The 18,082-nt window shown below is 39.6% G+C and overlaps 2 protein-coding genes across 7 annotated transcripts in view; both read right to left on the reverse strand.

Moving 5' to 3' along the window:
- The window catches only part of LOC120525009 (erythroid membrane-associated protein-like), a 102,202-nt gene extending 91,405 nt beyond the window's left edge, over positions 1 to 10,797 (reverse strand). The window contains exons 1-2 of one of the 3 annotated variants that reach the window (XM_039746941.1): positions 10,450 to 10,797; positions 9,194 to 9,249 (exon numbers count right to left, since the gene is read on the reverse strand). In XM_039746941.1, the coding sequence (XP_039602875.1) occupies positions 9,194 to 9,216 (23 nt within the window). In that variant the 5' untranslated portion in view covers positions 9,217 to 9,249; positions 10,450 to 10,797. The remainder of the gene's footprint in view (positions 1 to 9,193; positions 9,250 to 10,449) is intronic. The other 2 variants (XM_039746949.1, XM_039746934.1) reach the window with 2 other exon arrangements.
- A 2,588-nt stretch (positions 10,798 to 13,385) lies between these two features.
- LOC120524983 (butyrophilin subfamily 3 member A1-like) overlaps positions 13,386 to 18,082 on the reverse strand; it is a 56,935-nt gene continuing 52,238 nt past the window's right edge. For all 4 annotated transcript variants that reach the window (XM_039746909.1, XM_039746923.1, XM_039746902.1 and 1 more), the window contains one exon: positions 13,386 to 14,823. In XM_039746909.1, coding sequence (XP_039602843.1) covers positions 14,291 to 14,823 — 533 coding nt within the window. In that variant the 3' untranslated portion in view covers positions 13,386 to 14,290. The remainder of the gene's footprint in view (positions 14,824 to 18,082) is intronic.

Raw genomic sequence — 18,082 nt, forward strand, 5'->3', positions numbered from 1 at the left:
CAAGTCAAGTCAAGTTGGGGAGCATGCACTGGTACAGTGCTTTGCCGCATCCACTACAACAACTTGGGAACTTGCAACCCCCCAGGCAGACATGCAGTCCAGTCCCACCCTCCGGAAATGACCCTCTATCTGCCACAGCCAGGTGTTACATGGGCGACCCCTTGGCCTGGTCCAGCCACTCGGGTCCCCAACAATGAGGATCTTACGAGCCGGATCAACCTTGGGGAAACACACCATATGGCCGTAGTGCCGTAACTGACGCTCCCTCACAATGCAGGTAATGTGCCTCATTCAGGACTCCATGAGCAACCGCTCATTCGAGACAAAGTCAAACCAACGGTACCCAAGGATCTTCCGGAGAGACACTGTACCAAAAGAGTCCGGGCTTCATCTCAGGTCACTGGATAGCATCCATGTCTCGCAACCATATAGCAAGACAGGAAGCACCAGGACTCTAAAGACTTGGACCTTCATCCTTTTGCATAGATATCTGGAGTGCCACACACCCCTTTCCAGCGAACTCATGACCCCCCATGCTCTCCCAATCTTTCTTCACCAACAGATGCCCCACAGCTGCTGGACCCCATGACCTTGCCCAACACCCGGTCCATACAAGCATTGAACAGAGTAGGAGCAGAACACAACCCCTGATGAACCCCAGAATCAACTGGGAAAAATGCAGAGATCCTGCATCCACTCTGCACAGCACTCACAGCACCAGTGTACAGGCCAGCCATGATATCCAGCAACCTTGAGGGGATCCCGTGAACCCTCAAGATGTTCCACAGGGCAGCTCGATCAACTGAGTCGAACAATTTGCGAAAATTGACAAAGGCTGCAAACAAACTCTGCCTATTTTCATGTTTGCTCTACATGAGAACCCTCAGTGCCAGGATGCGGTCGATGGTAGACTACTTGGGCATAAAACCAGACTGTTCCGGTCACTGGCAGGTGAGCAAGTGATCACGGATCCTATTGAGGACGACCCTAGCAAGGACCTTACCCGGCACCGAGAACAGTGTTATTACTCTGTTGTTGCTGCAATCCAGACAATCACCCTTCCCTTTCCAGATAGGGACGACAAGTCACATTTTCCAGTCAGTTGGGATGATGCCAGTCTCCCAAATGGAAGCAAAGATTGCTTGCAATGCCAGTAGGACAGCCTTACCACGTGCCTGGAGAAGTTCACCTCGGATACTACAGATCCCTGCAGCCTTTCCCTCCCTCAGCTGGTTCACCTCCTGTGCAATCTCAGTGAGATTAGGTGGTTTACAGCTAATTGGAGGATCAGCCTCAAGAACTGTGGATCCAGATATATCCAACGTCCTAGCCAGAGGATCAGCTTTGAACAACTGCTCAAAGTAGCCAGCCCAGCGGGTCACAACTGCAGTGTCATCCATAAGGACCGTTCCATCAGCTGCCCTGACTGCAACTCTCCGAGGAACAGATTCAGATGTGCGTAATGCTTTGATTCCTCTGTAAGCAGGACGTGGGTCACTAGATCACAGATGGTGTGTCACTTGCTCACAGATTCCCCTAACAAACGCCTCTTTATCTACCCTCAGAGCCCTCGCAGCCATCCTTCTCAGTTCCCGGTACAGACCAGAGTTGCCATCGAGCCGTGTGCTGCGACTCCTCTTGATGATATCCAGGGTGCCCTGCGAAGTGAAACATCTCCTTCTGGGAACACCAGTAACACCAACACAACCCTCAGCAACCTTCAGGGTCTTGTCACAGAAGGTCTCCCACATCTCATTAGGATCAGCTTCCTTACATACATAAATACAGTATATCATCAGTAAACTGAATTGAGATTCAATGTACTGCAAGTCACTTGTCAGCAGTTTGTTCCACAGTTCAGTATGTGAACAAACTTGCAATGGTTCTCCAGATCAGTATGGGGCATACAGGTTCATTAATGTCAGTGTACTGAGACAGTCATAGTCACCCTGGTGGAGTGAAATGTTCAATGAGAGGTGCTTAATGAAATTTATTTGGCTAGTTGTCATCATGACCGTTTTTACTGTTTACAGTTTACTGATTGGCAATTTTCCGAAGACAGCATAGCAGCCATTTAGGAGAAGTTAATGATAGTCCCAGACTGTTGCAAGACACGGAATGCATTATAAAATGTAGTAAAATTATATGAGAGTGAAAGCAGCCATGATGTGGCATTGTTCTTCGGGTCAATAAGAATAGTCAGTGCTAACTAGCCAGTCACAAGGGGCACCGCCTACCATGAGTACCTGGCTGCGGGCCTCTTCTTCCTTTGCTAATATTGACCTGCAGAGCAACAGCACCATAGTCACCACAAGTTCTGTGCCAGCAGTTTCAGGGTGGAAGTGACATCACCTCATGCCTAGACCAGCAGTATGGTAATAGATGTTTATAGCTCGTAAGAAATCAAATTCATTGACAAACTAACCACATCAAACCCTAACCTTAAGAAAACTAACTTCTAATATTAACTAATCCCTAACCTTAACCATTTACCGTAAACATTAACCACACCAACCCCCAATCTTAAATTCCATCCTATAAGTGATGGTCCAGAACTGCTGGCATAGACCTGCAGTGACGTATGGTTCTCTGGCTCTGCAGTTGAACTGTCTCCTTCCCCAGCTCCAAACAGGAATGCCCATTATATATTTGGAACTTAATAAAAGTATGGCTTTTTTTCAAAGGTTGGTGCCATTGTTGCATCCAGTGATTGATTATATGCTCTACCTCAGCAAACAGCATTATATTGAAAATTATCAAGCAAGATGAAGAATTATTCTAAACATAACGGTCTTTTAAAGGTTGCTGGAGGTGTATGTTTTTGCAGCAAGCAAAGAAATCACCATAAGTGGAGTGTCCATTTAGTATTAGAAAGTGGAATATGATTGTTGTATTTTATTGTGTGTAGTAAACGTTATGCATAAACTGTCAAAAAAGACAACCAAACACTTTCAAATTATGACCACTAAATTCTTTTAGATTTGGTTCAAAAACTGCTGCATACTGAGTATAGGCTTTTATTTGGAATTACTTTTTTACAGTACATACAGTAAAGATTAGACTGTCTGGCAACTCTTTATTTCTCCTGATTACATTAAATGTTGTTGTGTGTGTTAATTTGCTCTGCCATGCATCAAGGGTTGGATCCTGCCTTGTGCCAATGCTACTGTGACAGGTCCTGTCTCCCTGCAATGTTATATTCAAATAAATGGACTAAATATAATAACTCAATGAAAGGTTTGTAAAGTTAAGTAACCTTTAAAGAACAATTTATTTTACACTTTCACATTTAAAAATCCAACTTTTTAAGCATATGTTTACCAAACACTATTCAGTTACATTCAAAGATAAAAGACAGCACAACTGCCCCAGATCCAAATTCACCCTTGTTAATGTAACTTCTCGAAAATGAATGGGCCATAACTGCACCATCCAATATCTTCATTGACATCATATTTTACATCAGCAGGCTGGTTAGACTTGTAACTTTTAATTTCTTAGTTGCAGTGATTTGTGCACATATACATTATAATATATCCACCTTTCCACTCATTTTCCTGACTCGATTATCTAGGGAAGAGTCACAGGGCAGCAGGAGGCCATTCCGGCCACACTGACACAGGGAGAACATGCAAACTCCATGCAGAGAGGACATGAACCCTGGTCTTATTACTGCTATGCAGCACCACTACCACTGTGCTACCATGCCATCCTTAATTATATATAGTTAAAATAAAATACACATATTGTAATAAAAAGATGATTAAATTATGCCAGCATAAAATATTAATTAAACACATAATTTTCAATACATTTACACTCCAGTTGCAAGGTATACTCTTTACAAGCAAGCAAGCAAATCTAGGATACTAATTTTAGGAATTATTTCACATACAGTCAGTTGAAATTTATAAGATACACCCCCACCTTCACACAAATCTAATAGGTCATATATCAAAAGCTTACGGTGCTATTTATTTGAGCATTGGCGTAGGCAAAACAAGTAACCTTGGTGCCTTTAAACATGGCATGATAGATGGCGCTAGGCATGCTGGCTCTTCCAACTCCTAAATAGCTGTTGTCATCTGTGTTTCCTTCACTGTCATTTAAAGGGTTGTGGCAGGCGGCCGGGGTCCATGCCCGACCAGGATGCCCCTGCAGCATATGTTCCAAGGGAGCAAGGATGGGAAACCCAGTAACTCCCCATGGATGCTAGGTGGCAGCCTCCCTGGGTTGCAGGGGTGCCTCGGACTCCCACAGGGCTTCACGGGAGTTGGAGTTTGGTGCAGCCCTGTTGGGTTCCGCAGGCGCCATCGGGGGGTGCTGCAGCAGGAGCTGCTAGACACTACTGGGCACTAGTTTCGCCACACCTGGAAGTTCAGCCGGATGTCAGCAATCAAACACCTGCAGCACTTCCGGGTGCCCAATAAAAGGAGCCAGCAACCACCACTCAGTGGCCAGAGTCGGGTGGAGGAGGACAAGGTTGCGTGGGAGGAATGGTGGGGCACAGAAGGAGCGGTTTTGGTATTGCCATATTGTGCTTAGGACTGTGTTGTGGCTGGGGGACATGGGGAAGACGTGCCCTCCAGCTGAAGAAAATAAAAGTTTATTTATTTTATACGTGTGCCTCCGTGTCCAATCTGTGTTGGGTTGGGCGTACATACAGCGCCTATGACAGGGTTTACTCAGAATGATGTGAAAAGCAAAATACTATGAGGGGTAGGTGATCCTGGGAAAAGAAGTTGATTTTTTAGACAAATCCAGGTTCTTTTTCCACCATGCTAAAATAATGAAAAGAATTTGGCACAACCAACGTTATTCCATGGAGCCATCTTGATTGGGGTCAATAGTGCAGTCTGATAATGACAGTACGAGGGTGTAGAGAATTTTTTGCAAGTACACATTATGGCCCATAAGAGACAGAGAATAAAGTCTAATAGTAAAACTATTTGAGGAATATTGTCTTACAAATTAATTATTTCATCACTGTAGTTTTTCCTCTCACAGATGGAAATTTGTAAGTCAATGTTTAAGTTGAATTTAGGGATGTGTACATAGAACATACAGTTTACATAGTGCGATGAAAATCTGATTTGAATGTTTCCTTAGAACAAAAACAAAAACACAATACCAGCAAAGACACAAAAAGTATATATATATGTGTGTGCCAGGCAAGTCGATCTTAAACTGGACCCAAGAGTGCTTCTGACACACCATTGCTGTTGCCAGGAAGAACTTGCAGGTCTGGCCTAAACCGCTACCTGACAGAGGAATCTTCTCTTAGTATCTCCCTCTAGCAGGCTCTAAGGTCCATGACAGGTCTTTCCACTTCAGCAGCAACTCCCAGGTAGCTCTGAAGGTGACCAAATATTAGCTACGTCAGAGGGATTCCACCGCCCAATGTGCTGAGGGAATATATGGCTCCTGTGAAGCAGTCTCCCTCTTTCTTTATGATATACTGGCTTCTGAAATGGGAAATTAAAAAGCAACTGCCTCTGCTGGTATGTCCGCCTCCCATCTGGAAAATAAAGCACTAACCATCCTAGTCAGGAATGTCCATCATAATAGGATCATCTTTTCAGAGGCCACCAAGCTAGTGGTCACAGTGAAGCTCACATTGCTCACACACAGACTTTGGCAGTAACTCCATGTAAGAACACTCCCAAAAATCACATGACCGCAAAACACTTGTCAAATACATCACCCATGCTCAAAATGTTACTAACAAAATACATTGAAAATGTAACTTTTGTTTTGTTACATTTTTATTTGTTCTAACCAAACATTACATATCTACACAAGGAATGAACATGGGTAATATGTTTAAAATAATTCTTTTTAAATTTAAACAGTGTCAAAATATATTTAAAAACAAACTGAGAACAAATCATAGTATAGAAACTGCACTTCTTAAAGTAGTAAATGACCTGTGGGTAAATGCAGACAGAGGCTGTTTATCTGTTCTCATCCTCCTAGATCCGAGTGCTGCATTTGATACCATTGATCACAAAATTCTTATAAATTGCCTTAGTCAGTGGCTGGGACATTCTGGCAAAGTCTTAAATTGGTTCGAGTCTAACTTAACGGGTAGAAACTTATTTTTTAGTTGTGGTAATTATACTTCAAAGACACATGATATTCTATATGGTGTTCCACAAGGATCTATCCTGGGTCCACCGCTCTTTTCAATCTACATGCTTCCATCAGGTCAGATTATCTCAAAGCATTATGTGAGCTACCACAACTATGCTGATGACACACAACTGTATTTATCAATAGCGTCTGATGACCCCGACTCTCTTGGTTCACTGACCCAATGTCTTACTTGTGTTTCTGAGTGGATGAGAATGATGAGTAATTTTCTCAAACTAAATAAGGAGGAATCGAAAATCTTACTGATTGGCAAAAATGGATATAGTAAGGGTATTAGAAATAAACTTGATGCATTAGGCTTAAAAGTCAAGACAGAGGTAAAAAATTTAGGGGTAATTATTGACTCTGACCAAAGTCTTAAATCACACATTAATCACATATGTTAAATTACCAGGACAGTATTTTTTCACTTAAGAAATACAGCAAAAGTTAGATCTCTTATAACTCTGCAAGATGCTGAAAATCTGCTTTTGTCTTTAGTTGACTAGACTACTGTAACACATTCCTCTCAGGACCACCCAAAAAATACATCAATTGGTTGCAAATGGTGTGGAATGCAGGTCCTAGAATCTTAACTAGGAAAAGAAAATCCGAGCACAATCTCTCCAGTTCTGATGTCACTACATTGGTTACCCATTCCTTTTAGAATTGACTTTAAAATACTGCTTATGGTTTACAGAGCCTTAAATAACCTTTTTCCATCTTATATTTCAGAATGCCTCTCACCTTACACTCCAAAACATAACCTTAGATCTTCAAATGATCGTCTGCTTATAATTCCAAGATCAAAACTTAGAAGAAGTGATGAGGCGGCCTCCTGTTGTTATGCACCTAAAATCTGGAATAGCTTACCAATAGAAATTTGCCAGGCTAATACAGTGGAGCACTTGAAAAAACTGCTAAAACCCATTATTTTAATATGGCTTCCTCGTGGCTTCATTTTAGTGTAACCCTGATATTTTTTATATGCATTTAATTATCATTTTTATTATGGCTCCAAAATCCGTACTAACTCCAACTTTCTCTGCTGTTCATTTTCCGTTTTTCTGTGGTGGCGACTTGTGCCACCACCACTTGATCAAAGCACCATGCAGTCCCTACACTGGACTGAAGGCCAGATGTCCACATGACATGTCATTATCTAATTCTTCCATGTGAAGCCTGAAAACCATGAGGACTGATTTAGATCATTTATGTTAGGTAGAATGCCCAGTGGGTGATTGGTGGACTCGTGGCCTCGGAAACCCTGCAGATTTTTTTTCTCCAGTCGTCTTGGAGTTTTTTTTTTTTTTTTTGTTTTTTGAGTCCTCCCTGGTCATCGGACCTTACTTTATTCTTTGTTAATTAGTATTGCCTAATTTTATTCTTAGATTTTTTTCTTTTTTCTTTCTTCATCTTGTAAAGCACTTTGAGCTACATCATTTGTATGAAAACATGCTATATAAATAAATGTTGTTTTTGTTGTCCTGGATATTGCAAGGCCCATGCAAAGCCACATTCTTATATGGCCAATTTTGAAACATCGATTGACCAAAACTACATGTTTAGGGAATGTAGAAGGAAAGTGAAAGTATCTGGAGGAAACTCACACATACACGGGATAAACATGAAAACTCCACATGCACAACAACATGGCATGAGATTCAAACCCAGGATAGTAAATCTGTGAAATGGAAGCATGAAGCACTGTGCCCTCTTCCACTGATAAATAAGAAGAACTGGTCGTATTTGTGTTGCTTTGAAAAACATATCGATTCATTTACTGATTAGTTTGGTTCAATAAGAGGTACAATATGAACATACAAAAAGAAGAACAATGCTTCAAAAACAGCAATACTTTTCATAAAACTAAAATGAGAACATGCAAAGAAATATCAAGGAGAATCTAAATTAACCTGAGATATTAGAAAGTGAACATCTACTGAGATAAAAAGTCTAAAAATGAAAAAAATACTGGGATCATAAAGTATTTACCCAAGAATGTTTAAAGAAGCCCTTTTATAATCAGGGCACTGTAGTAACAACCTTTGTGACACTTATGTTCTTGTGCACCTCTCACTACCTGCTTATAGTGCTTATGCCTGATTAAATCATAGATTTCATTAAACAGGATTGAAATTACAAGTATGAAAGAATAAAAAGAGACACAACAACCACCAAACATCCAACTATTTCCTGCTGCAAAGATTAAGCCTTTAATATACTATTTATTTTCATTTTAAAAGTAGTGCTTGATTACAGAATAAAACAATCTTTATTTAAAAAAACATCATTTTGTGAATTACCATCCCAAGGTGCTTCGGAATTATAAAGAAAGTATAAAATATTTCACTTTTTCTGTTTTTAGTTTGAGCACAGCCAGGTTAAGGTCAGTGAGCCAGAGACAAAATTGAAATTCAGCACTAGGATATAAAGTATAGTACTTTAACCACAACACAATATTGCTTGAATTTAATAGACACACAGAGAACATACAAACTTCACATCCACATCCAACATGCCAAGAATTAAACCCACTGTGCTGTGAATCAGAAACTATATGGCAACAAAAGTGGCAACAAAAGTGCTGTGCTCAGTAAGCATTTGTTCCTATAAACTATGCTATAACAAAGGTGACTTGATGGTGAGGAATTCCCTAATAGCAGGTGAGTGCAGCACAAAGTGACCTGCGTCAGATCACAAAGCCCAGTTTATATAAGTAGTATGCTATTTGCCCACAACTAATGCTGTAAATGCTCAGTAGACTTTCTTTTTTTCACTAGTTTTTATTTAATTTCAAATTACTTAATTTTCCTTCCTCCATTGTGAAACACATTTTATCCTGGGCTCACTATTAATGGGCTGTAATTGATCATTTGAGTGAACAAAAGCTGTCTCTCAAAGCAAAGGGTACCTATTAGAGCTATGGGGCAGTTTAAAATTTAAAACATTAAAAATAAATTAAATATATATGCAGTTTAAAGGGTTAGTTTAATTTAGTTTACTGACTGTTCCAGTGTGATGTCATTATTGTTTAATGTTTAAAATAAAATACTTATACCTTATGTCACAGGAATTCATCATGTTCTTCTTCAAAATAAACCACAGGAGTCAAATCTGTAACAGAAATCCACATTTTAAATAACGTGTACTTGTTTTTTAATCAGAAAATATTTATAAAAAGAGGTTGTATGTGCTATTGTAAGCATGAGTTAAGGAAGGCTGATGACTGTATCTTGCCAGAAAGGGCCATTTTTATTAATATCAAAACTTCCAAAATGTACTAACAAACATGCACAACTTTCTTGCTTGCTTTCAATTCAAAGAAGTTTTACTAGCAGGACAATAATCACCCTGGTTTGCCAAAGCAGAAACAGTTCATACAGTTAACAAGAGTATATAAAGTTAAGGGAATAAAATATAATGAGAAGTACAGAGGATAACAATTATATAATAATTGTATTTTTAAAAGGATCTATAAATGCAGTACATACTCTACATATATATTTACATATACATTAGCATAACTATAAAATACCTGTAGAGATCTCTCTCTCGAAACATTTCCAAAAATGACACTCATCATGTACACTAAAATGTACACTACAGTGGCACACTACACACAGCTAAATAAAGGACAGGTAATGCTGTTCTTTATGTATCATAGAAGTGCATTTCAGAGAGACTACAAGTATTAATGTCAGTCTAGCATTCTCACTCTCCCACCAGTGTGCAGAAGTAAGTAATGAGTTTACATCATGCTAGCCAGACAAACACGTAAGAATTGCACTATGCCCTGTACATGTTACATTATTAATAATACTGCTGCATTGTTTTCATAATGTTATGTGATATTGTCACTACGATTACAGACAGCTGTTCAAACAAAGAATAATTTCACATTACAGAGCCAAATACTTTTCATCCATCCGCATGCACTAAATAAATGCAGGCTTTAAAATACTACACGGTAAAAAGCTCTTAAATCTGCCACACAAAACCAGTCCAGTAATGCGACTTAATCAACGCTCTGCTCATGTTGCTTTGGCCTCATGCGTATCAATTTATTTGCTATTAATATTATGTTACAAAAATCCTTTAAGCAATAGGGTGGGAGAGAAGAGTCCTTGGACAAATACAGTAGAAGGTTACACGACCCGACCAGCCAGCCCGTCCATTATCTCCTAATCCAATACCGCAACCCGAAATCGCCCGCACCATTTATTATAAATAAATTGATATTATCCAAAAAAAACACGAAAGTTTATTTTCGTTTTAGTACTTAAAAAAAGTTAGTTAACGAACGTTTACACTTACAGTCCATTAAAAAGGAAAGTGAAACTGTTCAGCTCAAAAGTCAGCTTCCAATTGGCTCATTAAATATGACGCTGACACTGCAATATGGAAAACGAAAATTAAAATACCATTGTTTATGTTTTGTCATAATGTTTGTGGATTGTTTAGATATGCATTCTTCACAATTAAGACGCAAAATTAATGCAAACATATACGCGTTAATTTAGAAATACTAATCAAAGTAGCAGGCGACATTTTGAAATACCAAGAAGCTGACTGCATCCAGTGCAAACTGTACTCATTAACAGTAAGTTTAATGCTGGTTTACTGAGCTGTCTTACAACTGCTCTACCAGCTATGCCGCCATGCTCTGAATAGCAGAGTCCGCCTGCAGACTTTCACAGCTCAGGGGCTCCAGAAAACAGCCAATTAAATTACGTGTTTATGTCACATGATAAATTAGGGGCTCTCCGCTCTCTTTCTCTATGTATATGATGTAGTGTTGTGTAAAACGATTTTTTTACTTCGATCCATTTCCTTCAGTTCAAAACCATGATTTGAATCTTTGAATCACTGATTTGTTCACCTCAAAAACAACAGTAAGCAATATTCTAGTTTAAAATCTAGAATAGTATCATGACAGTGTAACGACTTTAACGACCAAACAATACAAACAATATAAAAAAGCAAAAAAATAATTCACACATACTACTACTAATAATAATCCTCTTATTAAATTTTGACAATACATAAAATTTCAACAATAAAAAACAGTCGTACAAACAGAACCTTACAATAGTCCGAACATAACGATAAAACTTTGAGAACATTAAAATATACAGTGGTGTGAAAAACTATTTGCTCCCTACCTGATTTCTTATTCTTTTGCATGTTTGTCACAAAAAATGTTTCTGATCATCAAACACATTTAACCATTAGTCAAATATAACACAAGTAAACACAAAATACAGTTTTTAAATGATGGTTTTTATTATTTGGGGAGAAAAAAAAATCCTAACACAGGGTCACGGGGGTCTGCTGGAGCCAATCCCAGCTAACACAGGGTGCAATGCAGGAAACAAACCCCGGGCAGGGTACCAGCCCACCGCAGGGCACGCACACACACCCACACACCAAGCACACACACGGGACAATTTAGGTTTGCCAAAGCACCTAACCTGCATGTCTTTGGACTGTGGGAGGAAACCCACCCTGACACGGTGAGAACATGCAGACTCCACGCAGGGAGGACCCGGGAAGCAAACCAGGGTCTCCTAAATGCGAGGCAGCAGCGCTACCCACTGCACCACCGTGCCGCCCCCTATTCAGTTACATTAAAAAATAAAAGACAGCACAACTGCCCCACATCCAAATTCACCCTTGTTAATGTAACTTCTCCATATGAATGGGCCATAACTGAACCATCCAATATCTTCATTGACATCATGTTTTACTTCAGCAGGCTGGTTAGACTTGTAACTTTTAATTTTTTAGTTTCTCCTTTTTACTGTGAACTACTAATAATTTCTTGTAATATAGAATTATTTGTTTTGTTGATCAGCATCATTGAGCTGTGTAAACAGTTGAGTCACTGCACTCAAATATGTACATACCCCTACACAATTCAAGTATATGGCTTATGACAGCTAAGCAAGCCCCCAACACTGATAACCATTAATTACCTGTTTATGCAATAACTCAGGGCTGTACTGAGCAGGATATCAACGTATTCACTGGGTTGTTTTGTTTTACTACATTCATTAATACATACATTTTTTGTTTTAAAGTAGTCTTCCTAATTGACAAAGGCAGTGATTTGTGCACATATACATTATAATATATCCACCTTTCCACTCATTTTCCTGACTCGATTATCTAGGGAAGAGTCACAGGGCAGCAGGAGGCCATTCCAGCTCCACTACCACTGTGCTACCATGCCATCCTTAATTATATATAGTTAAAATAAAATACACATATTGTAATAAAATGATGATTAAATTATGTCAGCATAAAATATTAATTACACGCATAATTTTCAATACATTTACACTCCAGTTGCAAGGTATACTCTTTACAATCAAACAAATCTAGGATGCACATTTTTGGAATTATTTCACATACAGTCAGTTGAAATTTATAAGATACACCCCCACCTTCACACAAATCCAATAGGTCATATATCAAAAGCTTACATTGCTATTTATTTGAGCATTGGTGTTGGCAAAACAAGTGACCTTGGTGACTTTAAAGATGGCATGATAGTTGGCGCTAGGCATGCTGGCTCTTCCATCTCCTAAACAGCTGTTGTCATCTTTGTTTCCTTCACTGTTGTTTAAAGGGTTTACTCAGAATGATGTGAAAAGCAAAACACTATGATAGGTAGGTGATCCTGGGAAAAAAAGTTGATTTTTCGGACAAATCCAGGTTCTTTTTGCATCATGCTAAAATAATGAAAAGAATTTGGCACAAGTAACATTATTCCATGGAAACATCTTGTTTGGGGTTAACAGTGCAGTCTTGTAATGACAGCATGAGGGTGTAGAGAATTTTTTGCAAGTTGCAAGTTCAACTTAATAAAGAGATGCTCTGAAGTTCCCAGAAGCAAACAAAAAATATTTTTTTGTAGACCAGTGTAATCTGACACAAATTCCTTAGCCCCATCAGATGATTCAAACTGATCCTTTCTGAAGCTCTACCGGTGGCCGTATACCGAGGGCAATTGACCTTAGTGGATGAAGAAGCAGTGGTGGAGCTGCCTAAGTAACAGACTGTGGGTTGTCTTTCTTCCTATACAGATACTGCAACTCACAATTCAGATCCAGGATGTCAGCTTAATTTGAGTGATGGAATGCCATCTCATACTGCCGGTAACTTATCACTCATGCCATCCACAGGTTAATGTAACGTACCAGCACCGTTACAAGACAGAAAAATCAAAGGCAAACAGGTTGTATAGAAATCATCAATATTATCAGCTTTAATCAGTATAATTGCTACATTTCTTCCATAGGATGGATGCCGATATAGAAGCTTTTAATGTGAATTTTACTTTGGACCTTGCAACATACAATTAATAAAACATATTTCAGCAAGACGCCACTTGAAACTGTTGACTCACAAAGGAGATTTTAAACACACTCATATTTCGGTGACCCTACACTAGAAAAGTTAGTTAGGACTGAAAAAGAAAAGCATTTTAATTAAATATATACTAAGTAAGATTGTATTATTGATATAATGTCAGAATGTTTTATGGCTATACAAAGTAAGACTTTAAATGCTAGTAGTCACATAAAGGAACAAGTATATTAACTGCAAATCTTAACAAGTAGTTTTTAGACAACAACTAAGTACAAGGTATGTAAAAACTATACAATCTTTATAAAAACACTAATAGTCAATATACTGTGCCTGAATAGAAGTAAATAAAACTATATAAAAAATAGTTGAAATCTGCTGAAAACTAAACAATTACTGTACATTCAGAGTGATAAAAAGGAGATAGAATCATCTATTCATCCATCTTCTTAACCCATTTATCCTGAGCAGGGTTGCAGGGCAGCATTAGCCTTTACCAGCAAACATTGAGCACAAGGCAGGAATAATACTCGGAAAGAGCATCAGTCCATCGCAAAGTGAACACACACACACACACACAGGCACACACGCACACACACACACACACATCAGGGCCAATTTGACAATGCCAATTCACCTTTACAAGTTAGGGAAGAGAACAGAGCACCCATAGAAAGCCCAGCCAGACATGGGCAAGACATGTACACTCCATGCAGGGAGCATCCTGGATATGAACCCTGCCACTGTGCCAAACTGAATCAAATAAGCTTGAATACAACAATCACTAAGGGGAGCAAATAATCATTGGCTCCTTACTGTAACATATATTATCATATCCACATGGACTAAAGAATGGATAGAGCTTATCTTTAAATACAATATCACTAAAAGTGTGAAAACAAAATCCACTGTTGGCATCAGTAAAAGAAATTTCCCCTTTTTTGTAGTCTATTGAAACTCTAACTTTCTTAGGCTGCTCCTCGATAATCAAAGTTTTAGGAGGATTAGTTTGAGCTATTAAGTCTTCAGTATTTCGAAGTGAGATGATCCAGTAACCATTTTCAGGGATTAGATGGGGTCTTCCTTGTCTTTCAGCCCCTTCTGTTGCAACACCTAAATCCCAGGATTTCTTATTTTTGACCATTACATCCCAGTAGTGCTTTCCTGATGAGAATCCATCTTTGCCAAGAATGCAAAACAAACGGTTAAAGTGATTTCCATCTCCAGTATCATTACCATGTCCAATGTATGCCTCTTTACCATTATCAGAAACTTCAATCATGGGATGTGCTGTTTCAGTGTCAAATAACACATCAGCTAAAAAGATTAAAAAAAAAATATCAGAGATGTCACTTTAATTTACAAATCTTGCCTATCACTTTTTCTTGAACTTCTGTCTCCACTTTATTATGTTGCTTTTCTGATTATACAACCAAGTTCTTTTCCAATTTGTAAGAATTAAATTATTTTAAATAGGTAAAAAGGTCTAAATTTATTGTGGACAGAAAATATATCTCATTCAAGAAAATTGTTTATTAATTTATGATTTACTTCTAAAGATAAATATACATAACAAGTACATGAGACAACAGTAAAATATTTGCTGTCAACAGTGCTAATAACGTATTAAAAACTATGTTTTTACCATGTGTACTGTTTTAAGAATGAAACCTTTATAACACATCAATCAAATAAGCCATCTAAAACGAGACAAAACCAGAAAGAGTAGAGAATACTGAAGAAGAAAAGAAAAGCTTGATGAAGAAACTAAGTATTGCTTTTCCTGATGTTGGTGGTACCATGATACAGAGATGGCCACTGAATTTTAATCAGAGTTTCATTTTAAACAAATCATTAGAGGAACAGAAGTACCTTAGTCCTAGATGCACCAAAAAAATCTAAAGGCCGAAACACTGAAACCATAAAGATGTTCAAACTGAGCAATCTAAAATAACTGCATTTTAAAAGGAATCGTCTTTCTTGCAGTGCAAATAAACAACAATCTATACAGAACAAACATGTAAGAACCTTTGTCAGAACAGAGTGACGTATTAAAAATAGCTTTAGGGCCTATACACGCTGTACATTTCCAGAGTTTGTTTAGTTTTTCAAACTTTTTAATGGCTTTTTGCATGTGTCGTGCAAGCATTTTAAGGCTTTTATAGGCATTTTCCAGGCATTGTAATGACTTCTATGACTTTAGTGTCTGGCGATCACAGTGCTGAAGAGCAAGTGTCATTAGTGTTGTGACTGCACATATTGGGTTCTACCTGTTTTGCAGCAAAGGGAGTCACTAGGACATTTCTGGGCTTTCTATGTAACAGGCAGCATCCTGAAAAAGTCCAGGATTACACATGGGTGTCAATAAACACGTATGCACGTAAACAGTGATATGTGGGAAACAAACAAACAAAAAGAAATGTTATTTCACCTTGCACCAAAAAAAAAAATTGCTCGCTGCTGTCACTGCAACATCATCTGGTTGTCTAGTAATGGTTAGTGAAGAGGGAATTATCTTATACAGCAGTAATCAACTCAAAAGAATTGAACATATATAGCCCTGGCCCAGGAAGACCGGAGAAGGGCTTGTACCTCCTCCAGACCGCGAGGGGGCGTCTGCCCTGGTTATGTTGGGGCCCACGGGTAAAGGGCTTGGAAGCCCAGCCCTGTAGGGACCCGTGGCCACCGCCAGGCGGCGCCCCGGTGCCTGAACAACCCTGGACCCCAGCACTTCCGCCACACCAGGAAGTGCTGGGGGGAAGACGACAGGGGACACCCGGACGGCTTCCGGGTGCGCAGCCGGCACTTCGGCCACACTGGGGCGTGTCTGCGGAGGAGTGCCGGGAAGCAGCTGGAGCCCATCCCTTCAGTCGAGAGCGGAAGTCGGGTGGAAGTGGACAGAGCTGGAGAGAGGACTGGAGGCGGCCAGGAGAAGAGGCATTGTGACTGTAAGGCCCGGACTTTGGGGGATCGGTGCTGGAGGCACTGGGGGTGCACGTAAAACAAATTGTAAATAGTGTACATAATAATGAGTGTGTTGGGTGCCACAACGATGTCCGTCTGTCTGTGTCCGGGTTCAAGTCCTGCATGTGCTGAGAGTAAAATTTAATTGGCCCGGTTTAGGGTCACAGGGTGGCAGTGGTCATCACAGCAGCACTAGTTTTAATAAAGCAAAAAACAAATGTGCTGAACGATGTACCAATCTTTCTCAGGGTTCAATTCCACAGCCAAGCAGAAAAGAGTGTGCTGCTTGCAATCCAGCAAAAGATACCTATTAAAGTACCTGTTTAGTTTTAATTCAGTTGTTTGCTAAACATATTTTGAAACAGTGTGATATGGTTTTTCAGCATGGGGCTCAGATTGGGTTATGGAAATAGGGGATGGGTGCTATTTACTACAGAATGAACAAAATATATTTTCACAATTGAAAAGTGTTACTGACATGTTTTCAGTATTCATTATTAAAACAGGTAATACTACACAGTTAAACACACTCGCTAAAAGCAATTGATGTACAAATACAAGAGGTGTGAACATGCAAACCCCATATAGTTGGCACTGTAAGGAAGGAGTGTCAGCTCTGCCTATATGTTAAAACATCTGTAATGAACTTTAACATGATTAAAACTAAATGTAGTGGCGGATAGCCATGACCAATGCCTGGCCAGGATGCCGCTTTGGCACTGAATCCGGGAGAGCAGCCATGGGAGGCTTATTACTTTTCCCAGAACACTTGCTGGCAGCCCCCCTAGGTTGCATCAGGGTCACAATCAGGGAACATCGGAGCTCAGCCCTGTTGGGCTCCGTGGCCACTGCCAGGGGGAGCTGCACGGCTTCCTGAGCTCATGTGGGTGGTGATGCAGCCACACCAGGAAGTGCAGTCTGAATTAGGTCAATCATCACCTGGAGCACTTCCGGGTGGGCTAAAAGAGAAGGCCGCAGCCACTACTCGAGGCGCCAGAGTCGGGAGGAGGAGGACTAAGCTGCCTGGGAGGAGTGGAGGAAGAAGAGTGTGGTTTGAAATTTTCTTTTTGTGTTTTGGGGACTGTGTAGGGTCTGTGGGACACAGGGAAGACGTGCCCCATGGCTGAAGAAAAAATAAATTTTTGTTTTATTTTTACGTGCCTCCGGTGTCAGTTTGTGTCGGGTCGGCGCTGATATAGTGCCTTTTTCCACAATGTATACTTGTAAATTTTGTTGAATTCTTGTCACTTGAGTATGTGCACACTTTACCTATCTCACCGTCAATAGATAACAAAATCACTCGCATTCACAATGACACTTGCATTTTTTTTAGTTTCCCAAACACTCTTTGCTTTCTTTTACCAGCATTTTATGAGCATTACCATTGATGTCAATGAAACAAGTGATTGGCCTAAAACTCTTAAAAACTGTTGCATGTAGTTGCTTCTAAAATGCTTAGGTGTGAATAGTGTCATTGAAAATAATGGGGAAAAAACATTTAAAGCAGTTTAGGAATGTTCTGGTAAAGCAGTAAAGCAATGTGAATGGTCCTTAAATAATACAATGTGGTAGTCAATTCGTTACCAACATAGAACCATGACCTCAGACTTGG

Source organism: Polypterus senegalus, chromosome 1, assembly GCF_016835505.1.
Source record: "Polypterus senegalus isolate Bchr_013 chromosome 1, ASM1683550v1, whole genome shotgun sequence".
In the NCBI taxonomy this organism is placed as follows: Eukaryota; Metazoa; Chordata; class Cladistia; order Polypteriformes; family Polypteridae; genus Polypterus; species Polypterus senegalus.